General features: G+C 43.5%; 2 protein-coding genes across 2 annotated transcripts in view; both read right to left on the bottom strand.

Moving 5' to 3' along the window:
• Positions 1-25866, bottom strand: srms (src-related kinase lacking C-terminal regulatory tyrosine and N-terminal myristylation sites). The gene is made up of 8 exons (XM_085780882.1): positions 24990-25866; positions 20081-20202; positions 17735-17901; positions 9036-9183; positions 7018-7176; positions 4914-5095; positions 2708-2864; positions 1-713 (listed from the first exon to the last, which is right to left on the bottom strand). Exons 1-8 carry the CDS (start codon positions 25367-25369, stop codon positions 514-516), a joined length of 1515 nt encoding a protein of 504 aa, XP_085637008.1. The 5' UTR covers positions 25370-25866; the 3' UTR covers positions 1-513.
• Positions 23145-26348, bottom strand: part of commd7 (COMM domain containing 7) — a 432536-nt gene continuing 429332 nt past the window's right edge. The window contains exon 10 of the mRNA XM_085780883.1: positions 23145-23158. The gene's annotated coding sequence lies outside the window, so the exon portion shown is untranslated. The remainder of the gene's footprint in view (positions 23159-26348) is intronic.

Here is a 26348-nt window from a genome sequence, read left to right as displayed (position 1 = left end):
ACATTTCAAAGTGTGCGTTCACAGGCGTGGCAAATACAGAAGTAACAAAATATCATTTATAAAACACATAAGGGTATAAAATTAAAAACAGTTGGTGCTGTGAATGTGTTAAGGGTTTTAGTGTAAAGGAGTGTATTTACACACCTTTCTCAGGCTGTTTTCAGTCATTCTTGTCTTTCAGCCTAAAAAGCTGAGTGTTTCTCATTTTCCTGCTCTGTTCCTTCTTATTTGATTGCGCGAGCATCCTCTCTATTGTCTCTCCATCTTGTCTCCTCATCCTCATGTCCATTTCTGATGCTCTTTGTCCCTCTGTTCTTTCACACCTCGGTGTTTTTTAAAAGTAAATATACCCTGTGGTGGAAGTGAATTTTAAAGGAGTAGAGAATACTTCTGTCCATTTCTCTTCCCCCTTTAATTCCTCCTTCATTGTTGTGGTCCACCTGTCAGTCAAAGACCAGTAGACGAAGATCTGCTCTATGCACCATATACACACAAATAAGTGTCTCCATCTTTTTATACCTCTATGGTCTTGAAATATATCCTGGCATAGATTGAATCCAGTTGGCTGTGCAGGGCGTGGAAGGAAGGTCTCTTAGAGGGCTCAGCAGCCCAGCAGTCCATCATGATGCGGTAAATGTTTTGAGGACAGCGGGTGGGACAGGGAAGCCGAAACCCTGATGACAACAGATCCAACACCTCCTTGTTGCTTTTTCCTAAAGCGAGTTAAAAACAAAACAAAGAAACTAAATGAATTCAGAAAGTTCAGTCATGGTTTTAAAAGGTTCTTAAATTGTAGCGCTGGTGTTACTCAATATTTTTCATATTGCCAAAAAATCCCATAAAGAGACCAAAACATTATCAGCCCCGAGTCTCATCATTCCTGCTTGACGACAACCATTTTTAAAGGTAGAGTCTGTAAAAAAAACAAAATGTAGTGGGTGTGTTTTCTCCAGCCAATGACAGAGTGCAGGTGAAGTTGTATAAAACAGCACCGCGGCAGCTGCACCTGGGCCCACCACCACCAGCGTGGTTTTGCTAGCCACCAAGGGTGTGGGCTCAGGTGGAGCCACTGTGGAAGCTAGTCTTTCAGCGGCAGGCCCGGGTGGAGCACCGGGGGTATGGGTGGGTATCGGATTTATCCCAAATCTGGAGCACCCGCCCCATGTGTTGAGGCTGTGGTCCTCGCTGCGGGCGACCCCGGTTCGAGTCCCGCGCTGGGCGGCCCTATCCTGCGTGTCATACCCCCCCTCTCTGCCCCCCATTTCCTGTCTCTCTCTCGACTCTCCTGTACATTAAAGTCCCCCTCCCGCGACCCTTTTTGGTAATTTTAAAACCAGCTCATTAGCAATGCACCTCTGGAGGGTGGGCGGAGACTGTGCTGCTCTGCACCCGCCCAGCCACCTCCTCGCACCCCACCCCCCACTTGCTGACAGCTGGACATTATACAATTACAGATTCAGCGCGTTTAGCGTAAAACTGCACACTGGGATTCGATCCCAGACTGGAACATAGTCCTTGCTCACAGTGCAAGCTGCTCTACCAGGTGAGCTATACCTGTTATACCTTGATAGCTACACCGAGCTGTCAAGCCTTTCACCTCTGAGCCAGATGCAGAGCGGGGCGGGAGCTTGTAGCACTAGTGCCCTCCCCTGGGGTTGTGACACGTCAACCCCAGTCTCCCTGAAACTGCCAGTTTGCGTCTGCCATTGGTGCACAGCAATTTGAAGGCAGAAAAACTCAGAAATGCAATTTTGCACTTCCTTTTCTGCTGATATGTCATCTAACACAAGAAAAATGCCACAGGAACATGTGAAAAGCACGAAAAACACGATTTTCATGGGAGGGGGTCTTTAAAGGCAAAAAAAGAGCCCCAAATCTGATGGCCCTTTGCTGCATGTCATTCCCCCCCTCTCTGCCAACCCATTTCCTGTCTATTCCAACTATCTTGTCAATTAAAAGCAAAAAGCCCCAAAAAACAAAAAACTGTAACAAACAAACCTACAGAGTCTACCTTTAAATTTAGGTCATGAATACGAATATAAATATAAACATATCTTGGCTAAAAATAAAGTTACAATTTCCGTGCTGGGGGCTGTAGGTTTTGTCAATTAGTTTGGGACTATTTTCACTGGGATTTGTTGACAATAATAAAAAACTGAATATAACAAGTTTCATCTTTTTAAATATCTTTTTTCGGTGTTCATCTTAGTCATTTAGTAACCGATACAGCATTAAAAACAAAACAAATTCAATCTACGCTATGACAAAGGCTCAGTTAAATCTTTCCATATATTTTGATATAAAAACAAAAAACAAAAGATAAAATAAGATAAAAAAGAGGGAGAAAAGATAAGAGGCAAACATTGTACATGTTCTTGTTTACTAAAATGGTGGATGCCAATGTGTTCTGTGTTTATTATACAGCAGCTCTAAGTTATAAAAAAGACTGCCCATTTGGATATATGCACCTGCTCTTTCCAGTGACATCACTTCACTAACAATAATACTGCAGGACAGTACCCATAAATCCTTTATGTAGCTGTGCATACTTAATGCATTTCATTATATTTTTCCAGTGGTTAATATAAAGTTTAACACACTGGGGGCAATTGGGAACAGAGAGCAGCAGTTTATAGAGTTGCATAAATGCTGCTGTAGCATAACAATAGCTTAGATACTGTAAGTTCTATAAAGGGCAACTCTGTACCTTCATAAGGCATTTTGCCACGTGACATCATCTCATATAGCAGCACGCCAAAGGACCAAACATCCGATTTTACAGAGAATCTCTGGTAGATCGCTGCCTCAGGAGCTGTCCATCGCACCGGGATCTTTGTGTTTCGACTGGCTGTATAAACACTGTCCTGAGGAGGAAGAATATGCAAGGTTAATATACGAGAACTTTAAGAAAGCCCATTTGAGCCCAACATGTAAGACTACATCTCCCATGAATCTCCAACCCATGGCACTTATACCGTATACCGAAAGAAAGAAAAAGGCTCGCACACCGCAGGGCTCCTAAATGCAGTCCATTTATTATCAGGAACGATGTAACGTTTCGAGCAAAAGCTCTTCGTCAGACATGTTGTCTGACGAAGAGCTCTTCGTCAAAAAGCTCTTCGTCAGACATGTTGTCTGACGAAGAGCTTTTGCTCGAAACGTTACATCGTTCCTGATAATAAATGGACTGCATTTAGGAGCCCTGCGGTGTGCGAGCCTTTTTCTTTCTTTCGTTTTAAGTCTTGCATTTTTGGCTCAGCACCTGCCCAAAGTTTTTGGTACGGATGTGCGTGTGACCTCTCCTTTTTTTGATACTTATACCGTATACCCCAATTAGTGAAAATGTCCTCGACTGGCAAGGAGAAATCTTTAAATAGCTAATTTTTTTATTTTTATTTTTATTTGGACATCCAGTGGACACACAGCAGTGTTTGTATTCATTAGTCAAGTCATTTCAGCTCTGAGTTTGGTCTCCACCAGCTCCTGCAGGAAATATCTGACTCTTCAGCTGCTAAATCCTGATGTTGTTCAGCTCATTGTTAACTGTATTTTCTGGGTGTTACTTCTCTAAGCAGGAAGTGGACATTGGATTTATCAGAACCTTTTTTTTTTTTTTTTTTAAATAGCTGCCTTCTATGTCTTTAAATGACAGTGTAGAGCAACAAGGGTGTAATTATATAATAATATAATTAATTACACATATATTAGTACACTTACTAATAATATATAATAAATAGTTACAGGCTGAAAAACCCAAGCAACAAACTAAAGGATGTTGAATCATGCAGAGTTGGTTGATCATTCTCTGCTGCTTTGTCTCCTTCACATTAACACAGATTTTTGATCCTTTGTTGATATAAAAAATATTGCTTCTTCAAGCTTTAAAGAAGCATGGATCACTGGTTTTCCTTTTTTCCTGGAATATGAAAATATTGTCATAGAAATATTTATTTTTATGTGTACAACAACGCTGGGCTGAAAAGATTTAAAGGTCTCGTATACTAAAACGGTTGATGTCAACTGTGTTCTGTGTTTATTATACAGCAGATCTAGGTTATATACTGTTAAAGTATCAAAGCTCTCAATCCACAGAGAAATGCACACAGTCTGTATTCAGAAACTGAGTTTTAAATGAGCTGTCAAGACATATGTAACTTTGTGATATCACAACAAAGCACATATCTATCTTCTGGATGGATTCGTATGCAGTGTATACAAAATAAAACACAGGATAGCTGTAAAAAGTGAGACCTTAAACACTACACAGTGAAACAAGACCAACATGATGGTCTTATTGTCCAAAACAGTTATTACAAAATATCCTATTACAAATTTCAGTGGAAACGTGATGGATAACAACTGTTAATAGTCTTTTAAAAAGTAAACTTATCTTAAAATATGCAATTTAGTGTAGACAAACTCTGGTGCACCTGTGAAATTTGTGTATTTCCTTCAAAACAAAAACTGTGCCTACTAGATAAAATGCAGCAGACACTTCGCTGTATTTACAGTAAATACTGTTGTCTTGCAAATACTGGGTTAATGATGTATTCATGTTTAAAAGACACACAGCACATGAAGCTGTCCCTTTCTGAATTAATAAAAACTAACATTTTAGAGGCTCCGTTTAAATAAAATATTTCATTTGTTTTATTATACACAAACAGATTACACAGATGTGCAGCAGCTTGCATTTTTAACATGACGCTGAACTGATAGCAGGAGAGAAGCACACTATATAAACTATACATGAGTTTACATTGGAGCAACAAAGCACGTTATGCATATTTAAAAAGGACACAGATAAACAACTAGCATCATTCTAAAAGACAAAAATAAGTCTTGACAGATGAGGAAAAGTTTCTCTCTCTTCCTCTTTCACACAGACACACAGCCCCCCACCCCCTCCTTACCTTAATAATCCTAGCCAGCCCGAAGTCAGCCACCTTGCAGACCAGATCGTCTCCCACCAGGATGTTCCTGGCAGCCAGGTCTCTGTGGACGATGTTCCTGTCCTCCAGGTAGGCCATGCCCTCCGCAATTTGACTGCCCATGTAGATCAGGTGAGCAGAAGTCAGCACTTGGCCTTCAGCAGCTGAGACAACACACAGTGTCAGGTGTCATGAGATGTGTTTTTGACGCAGCTAACAAGACAAAACTTTTACAAACAGCCGGGGCTTCATTCACAGATTTCCTCAGTTAAACAAAACAAAGCATCTACAGCAACAGTGACCGAGACTGAACGGCAGCAAAATTATACTGTTTCCATGGAGACTGTTCCTTCTCCGATTTCTTCACTTTGGAAAGCTGGTAACATCAGGCCTCCAGGCGTTTTGGAGTTGTTAGAGTTGTTGGATTGTGTATTTGATGAGTTTGATGAGGGACAGGGGACCTGTACCGTTCACCTCCATTGTGTTTGCTGATCAGCTCGCTTCTCTGCCCCGCGGATCTCAAAACAACATGAACAGATAATTAAAGGTAATGGACCTACTGCTATTGTAATGGAGGTGCACTCACTCACCCATAAAGGACGTGCTAACCAACTTTTAAACGGTTAGCATCGTCGCCCGCGGTGCGGGAGACCAGGGTTCGAACCCCACCTGGGGCAGTCCGTACCGAGAAAACACAATGCAAAGTGCCAGATTGACATCGGCTACACTATGACTATAGGCATTATGGCAATAGGAGAATTTGCCGAAATGTTAAACTATCCCTTTCAGTGAACAATTTAAAGGAGACATATTATGCCTCTTTTCCACAAATTAAAATAGTTCCCAGGTGTCTTAAAGACATGTCTGTGACATGGTTAAAATACCTCAAGGATCAAACATCACAGCTCTTTTCATCCTCTCTAAACAGCCCTGTTCAGAACGGCTGGTTTCAGTGTCTGTCCCTTTAAATGCAAATGAGCCACTGCTTGCCCTGCCCCTTCTACTGGTCCCAGGTAGGGTTGGTATTAGTATTTCAACCTAGGGAGCCTGCACGTTACAGATTTTTTTTGTCAACTGCCACATTTTGAAGGCAAGACAAACACCCAAATATATGGTAAAGAGCCTTCAAAAAGTGATATTTCCATAATATTTCCCCTTTAAGGACACCTTTACGGTGTTCAGTGCCCCACCCCTCACTCTGCACTTAGTGTTTGATTATTCTAAATAAAAGATCATCACACTCCAGGAGCGAATGACTCTCACAAAGCTAAATGTTTACTGCAGTGTCGATCAGCCAACGTAGGTCACATTAGAAAATCCATGTGATTACATTGCTCTCCTCCTGATGGCAATAATCAGCCGTAGCACAAAGCAGTTGCTAAGGATGTGATTTGCAAGTGAAAGCTGAAACGACAATAGAAACAGTTCTGCTATTTCCGCTGAGACCGTCACACAGGTGAAGAGGAAATACAGTATGATCATAGACAAAAAAACAACATTAGGCTATTTCATTTTTTCCCCTCTGCATGTGAAGGCTTTCAGTGGAGAAGAGTAGAGGAGGTATTAGTAAAGCTAATTGTGCGCATAAGGCAGAGATGTACTGTAACAAAACACACACACAGCAGGGGAAGTAAAGACCATCTGCTGCAATGAGAAATATCCGTGTCGAGCCCTCACACTTGCTTACTAAGACTCTTGTGATTAGAGCCTTTTGTGAAACGTCAGAACAATATTTCTCGGCCAGAACACAGATTATAATTCCATTTGCTTTGGATTTGAGGGGAGGAGATTTAACGTCACTTGGCCTAAATACTGTTTCAGAAAAAGAAAAAAAAGAAAGAAAAAAAAAGCTAAGGTAATGACTGAACCCATGAAAAGCTGAAAGGACCCTCAGGTACAGCTGCAGTGGCGTGTCCTCTGTCTGACAGCATGTGTGTGATGTTTAGAAACAGGAACCTGATAAGGACCTGATTTACCGGCAGCTGACATTTCAACTTTTATGACCCTGGCTTAGGTGTGTGCAATCCAAACATGTTTGTGTATATGTGTATGTGTGTGTGTGTGTGTGTGTGTATATGTGACTCACAGGCGAGATAGGACTTGAGACTTCCTTTGCTCATGAGTTCGGTGATGATGTAGACCGGCTCTCCTCTGGAGCACATGGCCAGCAGCTGGATCAGCTTCGGGTGGTGGAGGCTCTTCAGCGCCTGGACCTCCTTCACAAACTCATCCTGCTTCGTGTCCTCTTGAATATGAGGGAGAGGAGGAGCCATGGTCAACTTTTCCTTGTTCTGGATGATCCTGACTGTCTGTTTTCACTGTCTTGACAATAACTGGATCTTCCTACCTTTTGCTCACCTTTCTCTTAAAGGGATAGTTCAACATTTTGGTAAATTGGCCCATTTCCATAATCCCTATAGTCATAGCAGTAGGTTCGTTACCTTATTTTTAGAACGGCGGAGCAGAGCCACGAGCTGTTCAGAGTTACGCTATGGAGGCTAATGGGATTTCTTGGTGTCCCTCATCAAATTCATCAAATACACAATCCAACAACTCCAAAACGCTCTGGTGGACAAGTTGTGACCTGCACATTCACCACACTATGAGATAATAACAGAGCAGCTGGCGGCTCTGCTTCGCCGTTCTAAAAATAGCTTGCACTGACAATTAAAGGTAACGAACCTACTCCTTAAGGGGCGTTCACACCGGACGCGATAGATGCGAATGGAGCGGCAACTCTACATTGAAAATCAATGTATATGGCGCGATGACACGCGATTCAGGCGGAGGCGGCGCGAATGGAGCATCTGGAGCGGTGCGAATGAAGCGGCACGTCTGAAGCGTCTGGAGCGGCGCGTCTGACGCGAATAAAGTTGAAAATATTGAACTTTTCAGGCGGCATCGCGCCGCGACATCCAATCAGCGACGAGTTCAAGCCGACGACGTCACTTCTCTGTACGGTTGTTTACACTCAGAACAACATGAAGGAGAAGCTAATTGTATATGAGCTGTGTGTGGGCACCGCTGCCGTCTTCTACACAGAGTGTACAAAAAAAAAAAAAAAAAACACACACACACACACACACAGTGAACCCAGACACGACGGCGGGTGGTTTTCCGGTGTTTCTGAGACTTGTACAGCAAGTACAGTGCAGCAACGGTGGTGATATCAGCCACGATCGACGCGGAGTACCGGTTTTCAAATTAACGGGCGGAGCGTCTAGCGCGACAAAATGACCAAGCGGCGCGAATGTGTGTCAGTGTCTGACGCAATTGTATCCGCGTCTATCGCGTCCGGTGTGAACGCCCCTTAAGACTATACGGATTATGGCAATGGGCCAATTTGCCAAAATGTTGAACTATTCCTTTAAATGTCACATTAAATTTTCACCTCTTGTCCCCTCATCTGTTTGACCCTCTCACAAGAGGTCTCCCAAGAGGTCTTCCAATTTTAATTTGTGGAAATAATACACATTTCAAAACATCTACCAACAATAACAAAGAGACTGCAGTGGTTAGATTAAAACAGTTTCACCAGTTCTGTGTATGTGCATCCTCCAAGTGTGTTAATACTGTAAACCACATATGTTTATCCATTTTACTTGCGAGTACAAAATCTCTCATTGACCTCATGTTGCACATGTTCAAGATTTAACCAAAACATTTCTCTGCAGTTTTTCCCTCCCCTTCCTCGCTCTGCCCATTCAAAATTTATAAAGGCATCTCTACCTCCATTTAATACTGAAATAGTCACCAGGACTCTCCACTCCTCTCAACCTCTGCATGGGTTTTTACTTTTGGTTTCAGCTTGTTTTTGCTTTCCTCATACCATCTATTGTGCTGCCATGGTTACTTTACGAAATAAATATAAAGATAGAATAATAAAATGTGCATCATCAAAAAGTGCATCATGATCTGTTAAATATTTAACAGGACTTTCAGGTGCAGCCTGGCTGGACGAGGACAGTAAGTGTTTTATTTTTTTTGGTTTGTATGACTTTTGTGTTGTTCCTTTCAGGTGCACACGATATATAACTGTTTAGAGGAGAATAAATACAGGATTTCACACCATTCACCAGATTCAGTGTCTCCCTGCACTCGTACCTTGTTTCAACATCTTTATGGCCACTCTCTTGTTCTCTGTGGTCCACAGAGCCTCCCACACCTCTCCGAAGTGCCCCTCTCCCAGCTTCTTGTGGAGCCTGAACTCCTCGCGAGGTCTCTCCCACGGCTCCATGTCGAAGAGCTCCCGCTGCACAGAGACGACAGGGTGAGTCCACACACTTGTCAAATTCGTCACAACAGTTCAAAACAAGTTGGACAGGCCTCCGCCGCGGAGATCCACACCGTGACCGAGCCAACGCAGCTGTGTTGACACTGACGGATTGCGCAGCTGAAATATTGTCCAATCCATCAGTTGTACAATAAAGTGCTGACCGGGCACAGTGCAAGGCTGCTGAGTCACAGAAACAGCCTGGACTGTGTGAAAATGTGAGAGTTGCTTAGTTGCAGGATTTACTTGATCCCTGTCTGACCGCGGGGCAGAGCGGGATCTTCACTGAAGACTAGAGGCCCTGTCAGACCGTCTCACACAAAAATGTTTATTTGACTGTTGATCAAAACTGAAGTGCCCTGGATGCTGTCCTTCAACACTTATAACTATTTTCTGTAATCTCAGGTATGTGATTCTGTTTTTTTGTCCTCCTGTGACTGTGATGAATGCGAGTCCAATCAGTAACACTGTATATAAGTACACACTATTAAGCATTAGTTAATACTAATAAATACTGAATTCTTCATTTATAACGCATAGATACTCGTTAGTATGTAGTTTATAAATACAGTTACTTAATGCTTAACTACTGTATATATATATATATTTTCCTTTGCAGGTTTGATGCACCTGTAGATTTTTTCCTTATGATGTCAATCGAGTGAAATATGAATGAATAAATGAATGAATGAATGACATGAGTTCAGATGCTTTGTGACAAATTTATTGTCTTTCACAATCAGGCGCTACAAATCATTTTGTCCTATTGATCAAGTGCTTTGGTAAACATGAAATGACATGAACAGATAAATAAAACAATAAAACATGATTCATAAATTAACAGGTAGATAAAAATGACGTGACAGATCAAGTTAGGTTCATCCATATGGATCACACATGACAAAGTGTTGACTGATCATTGAGCCCTTGTTCAGTTTTTCTGTGCTGCTGAAGCTTCTACAACACAAAATAACACAACCGTGTGTATTGGTGCGTGTGTATGAAGACAAATGCTGCCAAAAATGTGAAATAAGCAAGGAAATCCAAACTGAAATGAAATACACTTGGCCTCAGGTTCCTGCTGCGTCTCCATCCATCATTTAAAAACATTTTCTGTTTGTGGCATCAAATTACAGTCTCTTACAGTTCTCCTAACTCCACTTAATTAAAACGTCGTCTCACTTATAATTATTACGAGCTTTAACACAGCCCTCTGATAAGTTTATTGGGCCTTTAAACACACGGGATGAATCTACTTGCAGAGCCAGAAGGCTGACGGATGAATCAGACTTCAGACCACAAACCACGCCACATCAGTTTTTATTGACGTTTTTCTCTTTGCAGCGTATAAAAGGCCGGAAAAGGGATTTTGAGCCAAGTCGATAAAACCTGATTGAGAGTGCGTTTAGTGATTTGTGTCAGTGGCTGAACGTTTAACTGGTGGAAAAGGTGGAAGATGGTCTGAACACAAGCTGATTTATTCTGGTGTGCGAGGTCGTAAAAAAATCAGCTGTTGGACTGTTTAGGGTCCAGCAACGGATGAAAGAAAACAATTTAAAGAGGGATAACTAGCCTGTGTCATTTTACTTTAAAGGAGACATATTATGGAAATATCACTTCCAAGGCATCCTTAAAGGGGACATACTGAATTATACTTTCTGAAGGTTCTTTAACATACTGTATACTGTATTTGGGTGTTTGTCTTGCCTTCCGGTCCTCAAAATGTGAGAATTCAGAAATAAATCTGTAATGTTCAGGCTCCCTAGGTTGAAATCCATGTGGTTTTCTCTATTCCGCGAGTTGTCTTCCAGTGATGTAACTAGGTTTCGAATTTGCATAATCCCACCCCTACCTGGTACCAGTAGAAGGGGTGGGGCAAGCAGTGGTTCATTTGCATTTAAAGGGACAGGCAGTGAAACCAGCCATTCTGAACAGGGCAGTTTTGAGAGGATGAAAAGAGCTGTGATGTTTGATCCTTGGATTATTTTGACCAAAACATGTCAGAGATAAGTCTTTAAGACACCTGGGAACTATTTTAATTTGTGGAAAGGGGGTATAATATGTCTCCTTTAATAGTTCAATATGATAGTCAGGATTCAAAACAATCACATTAGCTGGCTTGAAGTGCCACTTTCTGAAGTTTGGGGGTTTAAAAATGAAACTAGAGGCAAGAAAGAAAGTCACAGTCTGAGTATTTAATGTGAAATAAATGAAATGAGGAAAACTAATAAAAAACCGAAATGAAATGTAAAGAGGTGTACTGTAAATGTTCTCCTTCAGACCTGACTTATCATGTGTTGTGTGTATTCACCTTCATGTGTGTGTGTGTGTGTGTGTGTGTGTGTGTGTGTGTGTGTGTTTGCACTGTATTTTTTGCGTGCCGAACTGGAACTTCATATTTCCGTCATGTTTTCCATCATTAGAGGTTTGACCGGAGCTCTTTGTATTACATCATCCTGCTGCTCCCTCCTCTTCAGCAGTAGATTCATGGCACCTGGCTGGAAAATGAGCCCAGTTTAATGAACTGTTTTATCTTGATGAAGCAGCTCCTAATATTTGCACAGTGGTGGTGGAGTCATTAATCTGCCCATTCTGTCTAAAACTGGTTCAACTTTGTGCTACATTATGGATGATAACCTGGTCAATGCTGTGCGTCCACATCAGCCAGACATCATTCGCCTTTCTGCAGCGGCTAAACCAGCACATGATAAACACGCTCGTCTGAAATGCATCCAAGCTTCTTCCAATTTGTGACTCATGGACTCATTTGGAAAAACTAAGCATGCAATAAAGTCTGATCAGTTTCAGCCCTACCGCACAACAGGCCTGCAGTTGAACACCTGGGATAGAACGGCACAATGGCAAGACGATACACACATGAAAATATGTTGCTATAGCGATGGTGTATTGTTTACAACAAATTGTGTATTTTTAATGTTATTATCATATATATGGCTATAAAATTGTGATTTCTCTTGATATTGCATTGCAAACTGAAACTTATGTTAAATTCCCCACAAAACATCACATCCGGTTGTGAATACTGTGGCAGTGGACGGTAAAAGTTAAAATATTTTAACTTCGGGCAGTAGAGAAGGAAATGGTGGAAAAACAGAGAGATTGGAGAAATATTCTGTGATCGGTGGATTTCACTGTCAGTTCATCACTAGAAGTGCAGTTGGTTTTGTTTTTCCTTCCTTTTTCTAACAACCAATCGGAGCTTAAAAAAGAACGAGTCATCCCTAGCAATGGGGTCAACCACACCTACCCACTAAGATAAAAGTTTCTGTCCCCTCCTTGCTTAGAGTTGCTCTCAGAAACTTCCTAAATCACTCTTAAGCTTCCTCGCTAGGAATTTTTAGTCTGAGTTAGGAGCTTTCTGAGAATCTTTGTGAATACTGGCCCTGATCTTGTGATGATGATGAAATACAGTGGTTATAATTACGTACAAGATAATGCCTGCATACACATGATGTGTATATTTGTGTGTTACTGCCTCAGACTCACTGCTCTGCCTCTGTTGGGAGGCAAGAGCGAAGAGGAGGAGTCACTGACTGTGGCCTCTGAGAAGATAACATCTTCTCTATCAAAGACTTTTTTCATTTTTCTGCGAGGACCTGCAACTTCATGCTCACTATTCATTACGTAATACCCATTTATCCTTAAACATCTCTCTGTATTTGTCACGCAGCCCTCCCCGGGCATGTGAGTGGCTTTTCTGCTTGCAGTTCCTCGTTCTGCAGTGAAAAACGCTCCAGATAGTGAGGAACCTCTGCTCCGTCTTCTCCTGCCGGGACTCCAGCTGATGAGCCATGAAGAAAGAATCCAGCTCGCTGAGGCTTTAATTTAAGCTGCAGTGCAGAGATAGGGCATGGAACTACGACACAGATATGTCTTTTTATTCTAAAAAAAAAAAATGCTCCAAATATTTCATTCTCTGCTTAATTACACTCCAAACACAGTATATATTTGCCTCTTGGTATTAATTTATGCATGAGATGGCGCTCATTAAATTCCTGCAGCAACAAGAGAAGAAGAATATTCAGGAGCTTTGTTGCTCTTTGTTAGAGACTCACCCATAAACTGCTCAGATGAACAGATACTGGGACGTTCTGCTCATTAAAACCAGATCGTCTGCTGCCTGAATACTGACTTGAGTTATCAGCAGCCTGAAGATACCGAGTCATTATTGGCGGCTGATTCTCTATTATGAAATTTTATAAATGATTCTTTCTGCTGTTGAATGTCTGCCAGCTAAAGAGCGGGGGGGGGGTCGCCATCTCACCAGTGCAGGACTCCAAGCTGATCCACAAATAGGCGAAGAGGTGGGGCATGTGCATTGCAGACAGTTGAGGACGAAATAATTAGCCCCCCTATGGAAAATGTCACTTTTTTGTAAGTATTTCCCAAATGCTTTTAAACAGAGCAAAGAATTTTTTAACACAGCTTTTTCAAACTTCATAGTTGTTTCTTGATGCTTGCACTAATTTACTTTGACCACATAAAGGGAATTATTTTACAAAAACCAAAAACTACCAAGGTCAAAATTATTAGCGCCCCTGATGCTAGAAGTCAGTTGTGTGTCCTTTTTTTCTTAATAACAGAATCTTCCACGTCTCCTGTGGAATTCCAGCCCATTCTTCTTTCAGAAATCCCTCCAGCTCCTCCAGACTTGATGGTATTCTGCCATGGACCTTTGTCTTCAGTCCCCGAACAGATTTTCAATGGGATTCAAGTCAGGCCTTTGTGCAGGACAGTCAATAACATTCACTTTGGTCCTCTGGGGGTAGTTCTTTGTGTTTTTGTTCATTGTCGTGTTGGAAGACAAAGCAACAACCCAGACCCAGTTTGACTGCTGACTGCTTAAAGAGATAGTTCAACATTTTGGCAAATTGCCATAATCCCTATAGTCATAGTGGTAGGTTTGTTAACTTTAATTGGCGGTGCAAGCTATTTTTAGAACGGCGGAGCAGAACCGCGAGCTGCTCAGAGCTACACTACGGAGGCTAATGGGATTTCTTGGTTTCCCTCATCAAACTCATCAAATACACCAACAACTCCAAAATGCTCTGGTGGACAAGTTGTGACCTGCACATTCACCACGCTATGAGATAATGGAACGTTACAAGACGGAGTTGTTTTCGAGACAAATGCAGAGACTGCTTGGTGAAAAACTGTTCCCGCTGGAAACGCGAATCAGCAGTTTTACATAAATTTACTTCGTAAACAACTTTGTCTCGTAACATTCCGTTATTATCCCATAGCGTGGTGAATGTGCAGGTCACAACTTGTCCACCAGAGCGTTTTGGAGTTGTTGGAACAGCTTGCGGCTCTGCTCTGCCGTTCTAAAAATAGCTTGCATCGACAATTAAAGGCAACGAACCTGCTGCTAAGACTATGGGGATTATGGCAATGGGCCAATTTGCCAAAATGTTGAACTATCCCTTTAAGGATTTCTTTCAAAATCTTCACATATTCTTCTTTCCTCATGATTCCTTCACTTGGGAAATACTTATAAATCAGTGACATTTTACATAGGGGGGCTAATAGTTTCGTCCTCAACAGTACACTCCCATCTGCCACTCAAAGTGGCCACACCCTCAGTCGTGCCGACCTGTAAGCCTTGGTGACATTTTAACGGGTGAATTTTACAAATACTCCCAGCAGTGTTGCCAGGACTGACGAAATTAGCTGTAGAGACCAAAGCTGTTTCGGCATCAAACTGTAAACGCATTTCTTTCTGCTGTAAATTTGATCATTTTAACCTGAGAGTCTATGGAGACTGACTCACTGATGTAATCTGCCTCAGACCAGCCACCAGAAGAATTGCGGCTTGCAGTTGTCGCTGCATGCTACGCTGTGTTTACACATTCTGATAAGTCCAGATAAGTGAGTGGAAACGCAGGTGAGTTTTCGGCTGACACTCACTGAAGGCGTGAGGTTTTCAGAGTCTGGTGATAAACTACACTACAGCCTCAACCCTGTTCATTCAGCCTGTATTTGTTCACATTACGTCAAATGTGCACCATTAAACATCTGCTAAAAAGCTATCAGCTGGTTACTGTTTGCAGTGAGCTCAAGGACTGACACAAGCGACATGTTTTAATGATTAAGTGGATTTATGGATCAGAGATGTTCTGGATTGTACTAGATCTTGAAATATGCATCACGTCTGTGTTTAGATCCGAGTAAAAGACTTGGTGTTCAGACATCAAAGGTTTTAAAGGAGGTTAGTAGGTAAAACACACTGGCAATACTATAAAATAAGTATCATAGGAAACATAATTGTTCAGATCCTCTCCAAATGTCCTAATATCTGCTTAAAACTACTGTATTATTATTTATCAGAGTCCATCTATCACATGGTTGAACAAATGTCTGCAGGGGGTGGATCATGCTACGGCGAATGGTTGTCAGGTGTTAGGACACCTAAGACACATTTCCAGTCAAAAGCGAGTGAATGACATACTCAGGTAACCACAGCAACAGCGATATTAGAAAGATTTATGCGTGTTTAGCACTTAGCTTGGCTCCTATAGAAACACAGATGACAAAGTATACAAATGTATATTAACATTATTCTTATTCTTATTATTCTACACAGGCTGAATAAAATCACCATCTTCCCTTTGTGATTGTGTATGTGTGTGCGTGTGTGTGTGTGTGTGTGTCATTACATTACTAAATCAAAACTCAGCATGTGTGAGATTTGAGTGAAATATAACCACACATTTACATACATAAACAAGCTGTGGGAGTGGATGAGGCTGATTTTGTGTTGTGTGCAACACTGTACTTTTATCTTTGTGAAGACCAGTGGGACTGTCCTAACCTGGCGTCTAAGGGTCTATTCACACCTGGTTCATTTGGAGCAGTTGTGATGAGATTGAGATTGGTTCATCTGGGCAGATGATAAAACAAGTGGGCTGAGATCGCTTAGAAGGGTCTGGGCTCGTTTCCATTCCAGCCTTGGAGCCGTTCGTTTGCAGTGAGAACGTAATCGACTCAGCTACTGACAAAACACGCAACACGCTGCTGAACTTCAACTGTTCTCAACGACTGGCCGCTGGTTCAGGACGAAAATATAGTATACCTAGGATGACTCGGGTCAGCTTCCTTTTTTTCCAGGATTTTCATTTTCAGGCCCATTGGGACCTCTATTCCATGGTTTTTGTTTTTCCCGGGTAACCTCCTTCTCCTTCCGGGTAAGATTTCTGACCAATCAGAGAACAGTTGGTTCGCGCATGGCATTTGTTTACATTTTGGACCGCTTGGGACTGTTGCCGTGGGAACACAAACAACCCAAAAGAAGAATGCAACAACTGTATTGGTTAAAGCCTGCCACACACATAAAGATAATCGGGCTGATTTTGCCCTGATTTTTCCCCTTCCGACCACGGACAGAAATCGCCCGATTATCTTAAGCGCTTAAGATTATCTTATAAGATTCTCTTGTAGTGTGTGGTGTGTTAAGAGTCAAAATTCTCCCGACAATCGGCTCGGAAAACATTCGGCGCAGATAATCGTAAGTATCAAACATGTTCAATATTTACGATTGTCAGGGCCGACAACCGTGGCCGTTTCAATCAAAAGTCATCTTGTGTGTGGAAAGCCAGTGTTGTGCGGAGAAGCGCCTGCTCACCGAGCTCTGCATGCTGCTCGCGGCAACTAGCCACTTCTCCGCACAACACCGGCAACCCCACAGAGAGCCACGGTGCAGCCCTGGCATTACATGAGGTTCACACAGACATTCACGCATACACGGGAGATTTCCTGATAGCTGATAGCAAAGACGGTAGTGCTCATAGCCGGCAACAGCCAGCAATAGAGCAGCCATGTTTAAACGATCATGTGACCGCCGCTCACAGCCCATCATGTGACAGCGCACGGGTCCCTATTGGACAGCCGCTTGACTGCTCGCCGTCCGGAGCCACAGACACACACAGATGGGATCGTTGTAAAGGCTGAAGTGTCACGCTTTCATAAAAAAAAAAAAAATTACGTCGCTCTTATTGTCCATTCCGGAAATAGACCCGAAAGAGTTGCTACAACAACACCCCTGGTATCGCTGGTGATGCCGCGGACCGTTTTCTGACTGGACGGTCAAGATTCTGAAAAATCTTAATGTGTGTGGTGTGCTGTGTTTGGAATATCGCAGCACACCACACACAATACGATCAAAACTGTTCAATCACAGATTTTTTATCTTCATGTGTGGGGTCTTTCACAGATAAAAATCAGTTTAGAATTATTTAGATTTATATACAGATTTAGAAAATCTTGTGTGTACCCCCCTTTAGTCACTGAATCGGAACAAAGCAAACGAGCCACAGGTCTGAATACACCCTGACTGTCTGTTGCTGAGCGGGCTGTGGACAGTGACCTGTGTGTTTCACCACTCGGCGTGACTCTGTCCATTGTTGGATTTAACATTTGGAAGTGCAGCTTTAAAGTAAAAGACGCCTCACGTCCCTCCGGGTCATCACAAGAATAGAAGTAAAGACACTGTGTGTTCATGTCTCTGTCCTACCTGCTGGGCACAGGGCTCCTCCAGCGGCACCCCGAGGCTGCGGGGGTTTTTCTGGTAGTAGGAGATGAGCTCTCCGAGCGTGGCGAAGGAGATCTTATCTGAGACGAAGTACGCTCCGATGGTGGAGCGCTGGATCCTGAAGTGGTACACTTTACCGTCACTGCGAGCTGCAGGACGGAGAGGAGAGTCACAGTTATCAAATGTGAGGCAGAAGTAAACACTGCAGTTATTTCACTATGAAAATCTGAATATTACTAACACAATTAATAATATCACTATTTGCATTTCCAGAAGAAAAACACACACACACGCGCGCACGCGCGCACACGCGCACGCGCGCACGCACGCACGCACGCACGCACGCACGCACGCACGCACGCACACACGCACACACACACACACACACACACACACACACACACACACAGACTAACTGACTGTCATGCTATATATCACTAGAACAGTTGGTCTCCCTCACAATAAAAACATAAAATAAGAAAAATAAACTCCTGGTATCTCTCTTTCTTTAAAGAGTTAAAAAAAATAAAATTATTAATGTTTTCATTGTTTCTGTGTAACGGGAGACCAGCAAAGCAAAGATTTCACTGTGTGGTATAAACTGTTGTGCGTTAACTGTGCACATGATACACTTCTTGTATCCTAAAAATATGATATTAATGTTTGTTTGAAACGCTGACACTGCCTTGGGGCTGAATACAACAGCAGACAGTGATGTCAGTGAATATTGTGTAGTTCTACTGAAACATGTAAAAACAACCTAGACATCTGATGAATATCAAAATGTCTGCTGCGCGTCTTTCACAAAGATCTTTAAGCTTGGATGGAAATTTGGAGCTGTGAGTTGGGGGGACTGAAAACATTACTGATTTTATTTTCCAGCATCTTTATAATAGTAATAATAATATTAATAATAATAATTATTATTACTTTGTGTCTCCTCTCTCTCAGTTTCTCCTTCTTATTATTTGTACATTCACACAAAGAGAAAGACAGTCGTGGCAGTGCAGTGAGACCAGGGCTGTTTAAATTTGCTATATTCCCTTTATAAAAAGAAGATTGTAGAAATAAATAAATGAAATAAACACAGCCGTGTGTTTTTTTCAACCAAGCAAACGTTCATCATACAGACTAGTCAGCCTCTATGTGTAATGCAGGTCCTTGCTGAGGAAGCTACAGGAACATCAAGAGGAAAAGCAAGGTAGCTGTTTTATACAGCATCACAACATGAATGGAGTTGAACGGAGAAGCTGAATGCAACTGTAAAGAGGTAAAAATACTGATACATCAATATGAGATCTCTGTAGTTTGACAGGTCATCTGAGCTGCATTTTGTACACCACAGAGATTTTTCCAGCCAACACTCAACAATCACCTCCAGAGAGATGACATCAAGGTCACAGACTGAGGGACTGTTCTGTTGCCAGTTACTATATTTAAACCCACTGTGAGTAGAAATTGAACATTTCTACATAGTCAGCAAAAAAGAAAAAAACATGACCCGAGATAAACTCACTTAAAAGAACAGAGCCTTCACCAATCTCCTATGTGACAAACCAAAGCTAGCGTCCTGATTGCAGTAAGCTGAAAGTAATTTACACACAGCGGCTTTAAATATCCTCACCAGAGCTTCCTCTTTGCCTCGTGGAAAAATGAGGTTGAACACATACTGTAAACTACAGTCAGGATACTGGCTCCATCATGCAAACGAGTTAAGGGAAACCATTAACTGTCCAGGTATATGAAAATGTGTGTGATAGTGTGGTGGCTAAAGACAAAGACAGTGCATCAGAGAGAACTGTGAGGAATTGTGCCATGAAGCCGAGCGCCCTGCTCTGCATGATGCACACAGAGCACTGATGATGCATATTTCAGGTGGACCAGCACAGTGGGAATTAAACGTTCAACTGCAGCATTTTCCCCCTGGGACCTAAAGGACCTTGAAGGAGGGAGAGGGGGAGAGAGGGAGAAGAGAAGGTGGTTGGGGCAGAGAGGTATAGAGGAAGGATCAGTCAATGAAAGGGTGGAGAGGGAAAAAAAAAGATGCAGACGCAGAAGAAGGAGGCAAAGCCAGAGGACGGTGGGGATAAAAAAAAAAAAAGGACAACAGCGATGAAGACCATTAGAGAGGAGGCTGTGGGCTGATTCACTGTGGAAATGTAGGTTACTGCCAGAGAAGAGCAGAGGATACACTCTGCACTGAACAAACAGAAGGAAACAAACATGTGGAGCAACAACCGAGAGAAACTGTGGGGGGTTTTGATAAATGGTGAAAGTCAGAGGTCGCTGCCGGGAATGGAGAGATGAGTGGAGGGACGACGAGCCTACCGGAGATGGTGTACTCGTCACTGTGGCTCTCGCTGATGCGAACCAGGAAGGAGCCATCTTTGTTTTGGGAAGCCAGCAGCAGCTTCTCAGCTTTCACCCTGTTTATGTTGCCGTAGTACCACCTGATCAGAGAGGAGACACCAGAGAGAGAGAGAGAGAGAGGGATGAACAGGTGATCACACAGCATGTGAAGGAATGAAACAAGAGATAAAGACGTCAGGAGGAATGTGTTACATGTGCGAGCAAACATTCACCAGCACACACACACGCACCCAAGTACACACAACGAAATCCAGTCAGTGTCACCAACTGGTCCAGTCAGTCAGAGAAACTGGTTCTACCAAGCAACTTTTCCCAATATTTTAAACCGGATGTGAACGTAACATGAGCCATTTCCCAACGAGTGCAGGTTCTGTAGGCAAAAGAGAATTACAGAGCGGGTAGTTGGGTCAGTGGAGACGTCCCACAGCTCCACTGTGTTTGATTCCTGCCTGTATTTACTTTATCTTGTCATGACAGCAGAGAGCAGCACAGTGCGGGCCCGCTCTCTGGATGACGCTCAGGTTTCACTGAAACCAACAGGGAGTGACACAAAGAAGCAGGAGGAGAGAGGAGACCGAGACAGGCTTCTGACACCACACACACACACTGTATAATTACATAACAATACATCTCCGATAAATCTAGTGTGAAGCACGTTCATTTAGTTTTTCCATTTCTTAACTGTAAAAAAAAAAAAAAAAGAGCCTGGGTGTAATTCACCTCATCTGCTCAGACAAGACCCAGGATATTTAATTTTCTCCAGCCTTAAACTATCCAAATAATAATAACAACTCATCTGACGAATGTCAAAAGCGACAGTAGCTCCAGGAAGTATCAAGTTTATTAATTGAAAAACCTGTAATAGCCCTAAAGTAATTCTGTTAAAGGGATAGTTCAACATTTTGGCAAATTGGCCCATTGCCATAATCCCTATAGTCTCAGCAGCACAAAGTTGTTGGTGCAAGCTATTTTTAGAACAGCAGAGCAGAGCCGCGAGCTGCTTAGAGCTACGCTATGGAGGCTCACAATGTTGAGGGAAACCAAGAAATTCCATCATCCTCCATAGTGTAGTCCTGAGCAGCTCGCGGCTCTGCTCCGCCGTTCTAAAAATAGCTTGCACCGACAATTAAAGGTAACAAACCTACTCCTAAAAAGGGATTATGGCAATGGGCCAATTTGCCAAAATGTGGAACTATCCCTTTAAACTATCAAAAATAATAAGTTGTAATTATAACAACTTATCTAATGTCAAAAGCGACAGTAGCTCCAGGAAGTATCAGGTTTATTAATTGAAAAACCTGTAGTAGCCCTAAAGTAATTCTGTTAACTTTGTGAAAAATGTCTTGACTTCGTAGCTGTGGGATACTGATGCAGAAATTCAAATGCACAGTAAAATGTGGCTCAAGATCAAAATCAAAATGTGGCCAAGTGTAATATCAAAATAAACAGGAGCTGCATTGTTTTTTGTTTTTGTTTGGATGAAAAAGGTAAAATGTGTGAATGAAGCATCCTGGTATTACAGAGATACTCAGGCTTCTAGATCATACACTCCAGTCGTAAAGGAAGGTGTGCTTGGTACAAGATCAAACAGATGATTTTCAGTGAAATATCAAATGCAGATATGACCATCTCAACTGAACTCAAAGCAGGATTCTCCCCCAATATCATAATAAATGTGTAGAAAATGTGAAGAGTAAAAGCACCATAAGAGTTGCTGCCCTCTGGGACCTGAGAGTGACATCGTGGTGGGATAATAAAGAGCAGAAAGCAGAGTGAGGTCAGTGAACTCACCACTCAGACCAAGAGCTGGATGATTATAAATGACTCAACACCAGTGTCTCTAATGAATTTCTCATTACTATGATTGAACACTTATGAGGGGGGCGGGGGGTCCGTGATGCTGCAGTGGTTCTCGTGCTCTGGTCCCTCATCTTCAGGCTCGGCCGTGTGTTCGAGGACAGCCGGATGCGCCGAGTCCGTGTCGGGTCAGCGACATGAAAACAGAAAGTGAGGTCAACCTTGGAGAGGGAGCTCGGCTGAAACATGATGACTCCCCGCAGGCTGGATGAATAATGGAGGACCTGCAGCTGCAGAGCGCTGACCACATGCTGCCGCTCAGCTACATTTAGCTCCAGCCTGGTGCAGCAGCAGCAGCAGCAGCAGCAGCAGCAGCAGCAGCAGCAGCAGCAGCAGCGGCACTCACGTCCAAACCTTTGTGTTCAACTTTGCTTTGAACATCAGGAGGATGCCAGTAGACGACAAGTGCAGAATTTCGAATGATTAGTTAAAGGGATACTTCAACATTTTGGCAAATTGGCCCATTGCCATAATCCCTATAGTCTTAGCAGCTGGTTCCTTACCTTTAGTTGTTGATGCAAGTTATTTTTAGAACGGCGGAGCAGAGCCGTGAGCTGCTCAGAGCTATGCTACAGAGGCTAATGGGATTTCTTGGTTTCCCTCATCAAACTCATCAAATACACAATCCAACAACTCCACAACGCTCTGGTGGACAAGTTGTGACCTGCACATTCACCACGCTATGAGATAATAACAGAACGTTACCAGACAGAGTTGTTTTAGAGGCAAATGCAGAGACTGCTTGCCGAAAAACTGCCCCCAATCCCATTAACCTCCGTATTGTAGCTCTGAGCAGCTCACGGCTCTGCTCCGCCGTTCTAAAAATAGCTTGCACCGACAATTAAAGGTAACGGACCTATGGATGGATTATGGCAATGGGCCAATTTGCCAAAATCAATCAATCAATCAATCAATCTTTATTTATAGAGCACCTTTCATACATGGGAATGCAACACAAAGTGCTTTACACACAGAAAAATAGAAACAGAAAAACAAATTACAAGTAAAAACCCCTCCCTCCCACACCCCATACTGCACACACACACACACACACACCTACACACACACACACACACACACACACACACACACACACACACACACACACACACACACACACACACACACACACACACACACACACACACACACACACACACACACACACACACACACACTCTCTCTCACTACTGACACTAGGGAGACATGGCATGACACTGAGGATTGAGGAAGCGCTATCTTTGGGGCCGTCCACACTGGGAGGAGTGGCAGGCCGTGCCACAGGGGGCACCAGCGCCCAGGCCCCCCGACCCCGACAGACCACAGCCAGCCGAGCCGAAGGGACCCAGGGACAGCGCCCCCAGCAGCAGCCCAGACACAGCTCCCAGCGTGGAGGACCCCCCTGTTGAACCAAATGTTGAACTATCCCTTTAATCAACAATCGCTGTGCAACTCATTTTACAGCCGATTCTTCATTCAGAATCTTTATTATCAAGAGTTCCAGCTGCTCCAAAGTGAAGATTTGGTGCTTTTCTAGGTCCAGAGTAGCCAGGCTAGCGCCGCCTACTGGTTCCGGCAAATTTCATTTGCCTCAACAATGTAGTCAGGACACTAGCAATGCGTTTCGGTTTGCTCCGTCCGCCAGAGCGGACGGACCAATCAGCGAACAGACGGGTAAGTGAAGGCGATGACGTTGAACTCAAGCGCTCAAGATTAACCTATGAGCTTAACCGGTGTATAGCACACGTGACCACCAAGCAGCAGCGATTAGTTGAAGCAAATGTAAGCAACCGCCTCCCGGAAGCAAACGAATCCCTATGGCTCAGGTTCAGACGCTTTTTGAAATGTAATGAAATAAGCGGCTGATGCATCAGGCTAGGTCCAGAGTGATCTTAAGTTGAATTTTGTGTGAGTGTGAGACTGTTGGACAGAACAGGGGAAACTGTGGTGAACCCTTCTAACTATCTTTCTGACCACAAGCTTTCTCAACAATGGGGATGTTCACACTCAAACTGCTCATTCTGTTTGGGAACAGTTTAATATGAAGGAAGACAAAGAAACCCCCCCAACATTCACATGTGAGAAGGTGAAGCTGTTGAATTCTGCTCTCAGATACAGTGAAACTCAGAACAGGTTAAATAGTCAAGCTGTCACACAGGAACGTCTGGTGAACGTCATCATCGCTCAGCGTACGAATGTACAAGATGCTTGCCCTTTCATTTTCTGACAGTTGCATTAACAGATTAACAAATGAGAGTAAATGAACCGTGAACTGTCATAAATCCATCGAGGGTTATTAAGTCAGAGTTGCAACATTTATCTCATGGACTGTCTGTTCAACTGTGACTGTGCAAAGGGTATTTCTGATGTCTGCTACATCCATCAGTGGATTATCTACTATCACCACTGAACTGTCAGTCTTCTAGTGTCTTCCATTTATTTCTTATCCTTTTCTTACTTATCTTTTTTGTAACGTGAAGGGAGGCAATCATTGCATGTTTTTTTTTAACATCTGCGCATATGACAATAAACATCTTCAATCTTGAATCTCACAGCTCCAGGTTTAAAGAGGTTCAGTCTGAAAATCATCACATCTCAAACATTTTTGTATTTTTGCTCGGAAGAGACTAATCAGTGGTTCAATCCACTGAACAATCTTTGTGTTTGAGTGTTGAAGTTGTGACTTCAACAGCTCACAAAGACATATTGATCATTGAGCACAAGTGTTTGACAGCTGGGTCAGCTGTCTGTCAGCTCGCTGCTGCTGCAGAGACACAGGAACTTCTTCATGTCCCTCAGGATTTAGATCCATCAGATAGTTGATACAGATGATGTTTCTGAGCCATGCAGCACGTTCAGGTCCAGATCCACTCAGGTGACACACACACACACACACACACACACACACACACACACACACACACACACACACACACACACACACACACACACACACACACACACACACTGAAGAGGAACACAGTAAACGGTGTGTGACCTGAACACTCACTTGTGTTTGGCGAACTCGTCCTGCAGCAGAGCCACGTAGTTCGCCGGGATCAGTCCGGACTCTAGAGTCCCGGTCAGCTTCTTGGCGAACACGTACTCCCCCCGCTTCTCGATCACCGACAGCTTGTCCCCTTCCTTCACCGTCAGCTCGTCGTCGCTGCGGGCCACGAAGTCGAAGAGCGCCGCGTACAGCTGCACCGGCCGCTTCTTGGGCGACGGGACGCGGATTTCGCCGGAGACGGTGCGGATCTCCGCCGCCTGCGCCCCCGGGTTGGCGATGACATGGTTGTGGTTGGGCACGGTCGGGTAGCGGAATTCGGGCCATATCCAGTTCCACAGCCGGCTACAACACGGCATACACGAGCGGCAGCAACTCTCCATCCCGGGACATGAAGGAACGCGGCGGCGGCGGCGGCGGCTTGCTTCGCGGCTTCGCGGCTTCGCTCTGACACCGATCAACCAGACGCGCTTCAGGCTTTATCAGTCCGCTGAAAACGGCCTTTTCCAGCCAACAGTCACCAGCCGCTCAGTCCTCCGGGTCCCCTCTCTTACTCTGGCTACAAACATACTGCACCGCCAGCAATAGTTAGAGGTAGATTAGCCGGAGGAACCGGTTTTTTCTGTTGAGATCACGGATCTTAGCTCCGCGCCTGCAGTGCGCACGGCGGCTGCGGGAATGCGGAAACGGGAATGGAGGCCATCCAAGTCGGATCGGAACCGTGCAAGGACTCGGCGGTGGCGGCGCGACCCAAGATGAACCGAGGATGAGAGAGCATGGTGGTGTTGATCCGCTGTGATCAATCGATGTAGGGGCGGAGGAGAGGGAGAGAGGGAGAGAAAGAGGGGGAGAGAAAGAGAGGGAGAGAGAGCTGCAGCCGAGGAGGATCAGGTGGAGACACAAAGGTGAGAGCGAGGCGCGGCGGCGGCGCGGTGCATAGAAAAGTTTGGGTTTGGCGCTCAGCACAGCACACACACACACACACGCACACACACACACACACACACACACACACACACACACACACACACACACACACACACACACACACACACACACACACACACACACCTGCGTACTGAGGGGGGAGAGAAAGAGAGAGAGAGAGAGAGATTGCTCCCTCCCCTAAACCATTTTATTCAGGGTGATTTTGATTTCTCTGGATTTCATCTTTTAAAAAAATAAACTGATAAACTGATGTTTTAATATTTCATAGTCTCATCCAATAATGAAAGTAATTTTAAAAAATCTCAGTGATCAATGATTTGTGGCAGTTGACAGTGTTTTTATTTGTTCCACTCAGGTCCCACTGAGGGAACATGGTAACATACCATGATGTACATGGGTGAATAAAAAGAGCAG

The sequence above is a fragment of the Trachurus japonicus genome, chromosome 7 (genome assembly GCF_045865225.1).
Source record: "Trachurus japonicus isolate A0001 chromosome 7, Traja_1.0".
NCBI classification, from domain to species: Eukaryota; Metazoa; Chordata; class Actinopteri; order Carangiformes; family Carangidae; genus Trachurus; species Trachurus japonicus.
The sequence above is the reverse complement of the archived record's forward strand: the minus strand, read 5'-3'. Positions and strand labels throughout refer to the sequence as shown.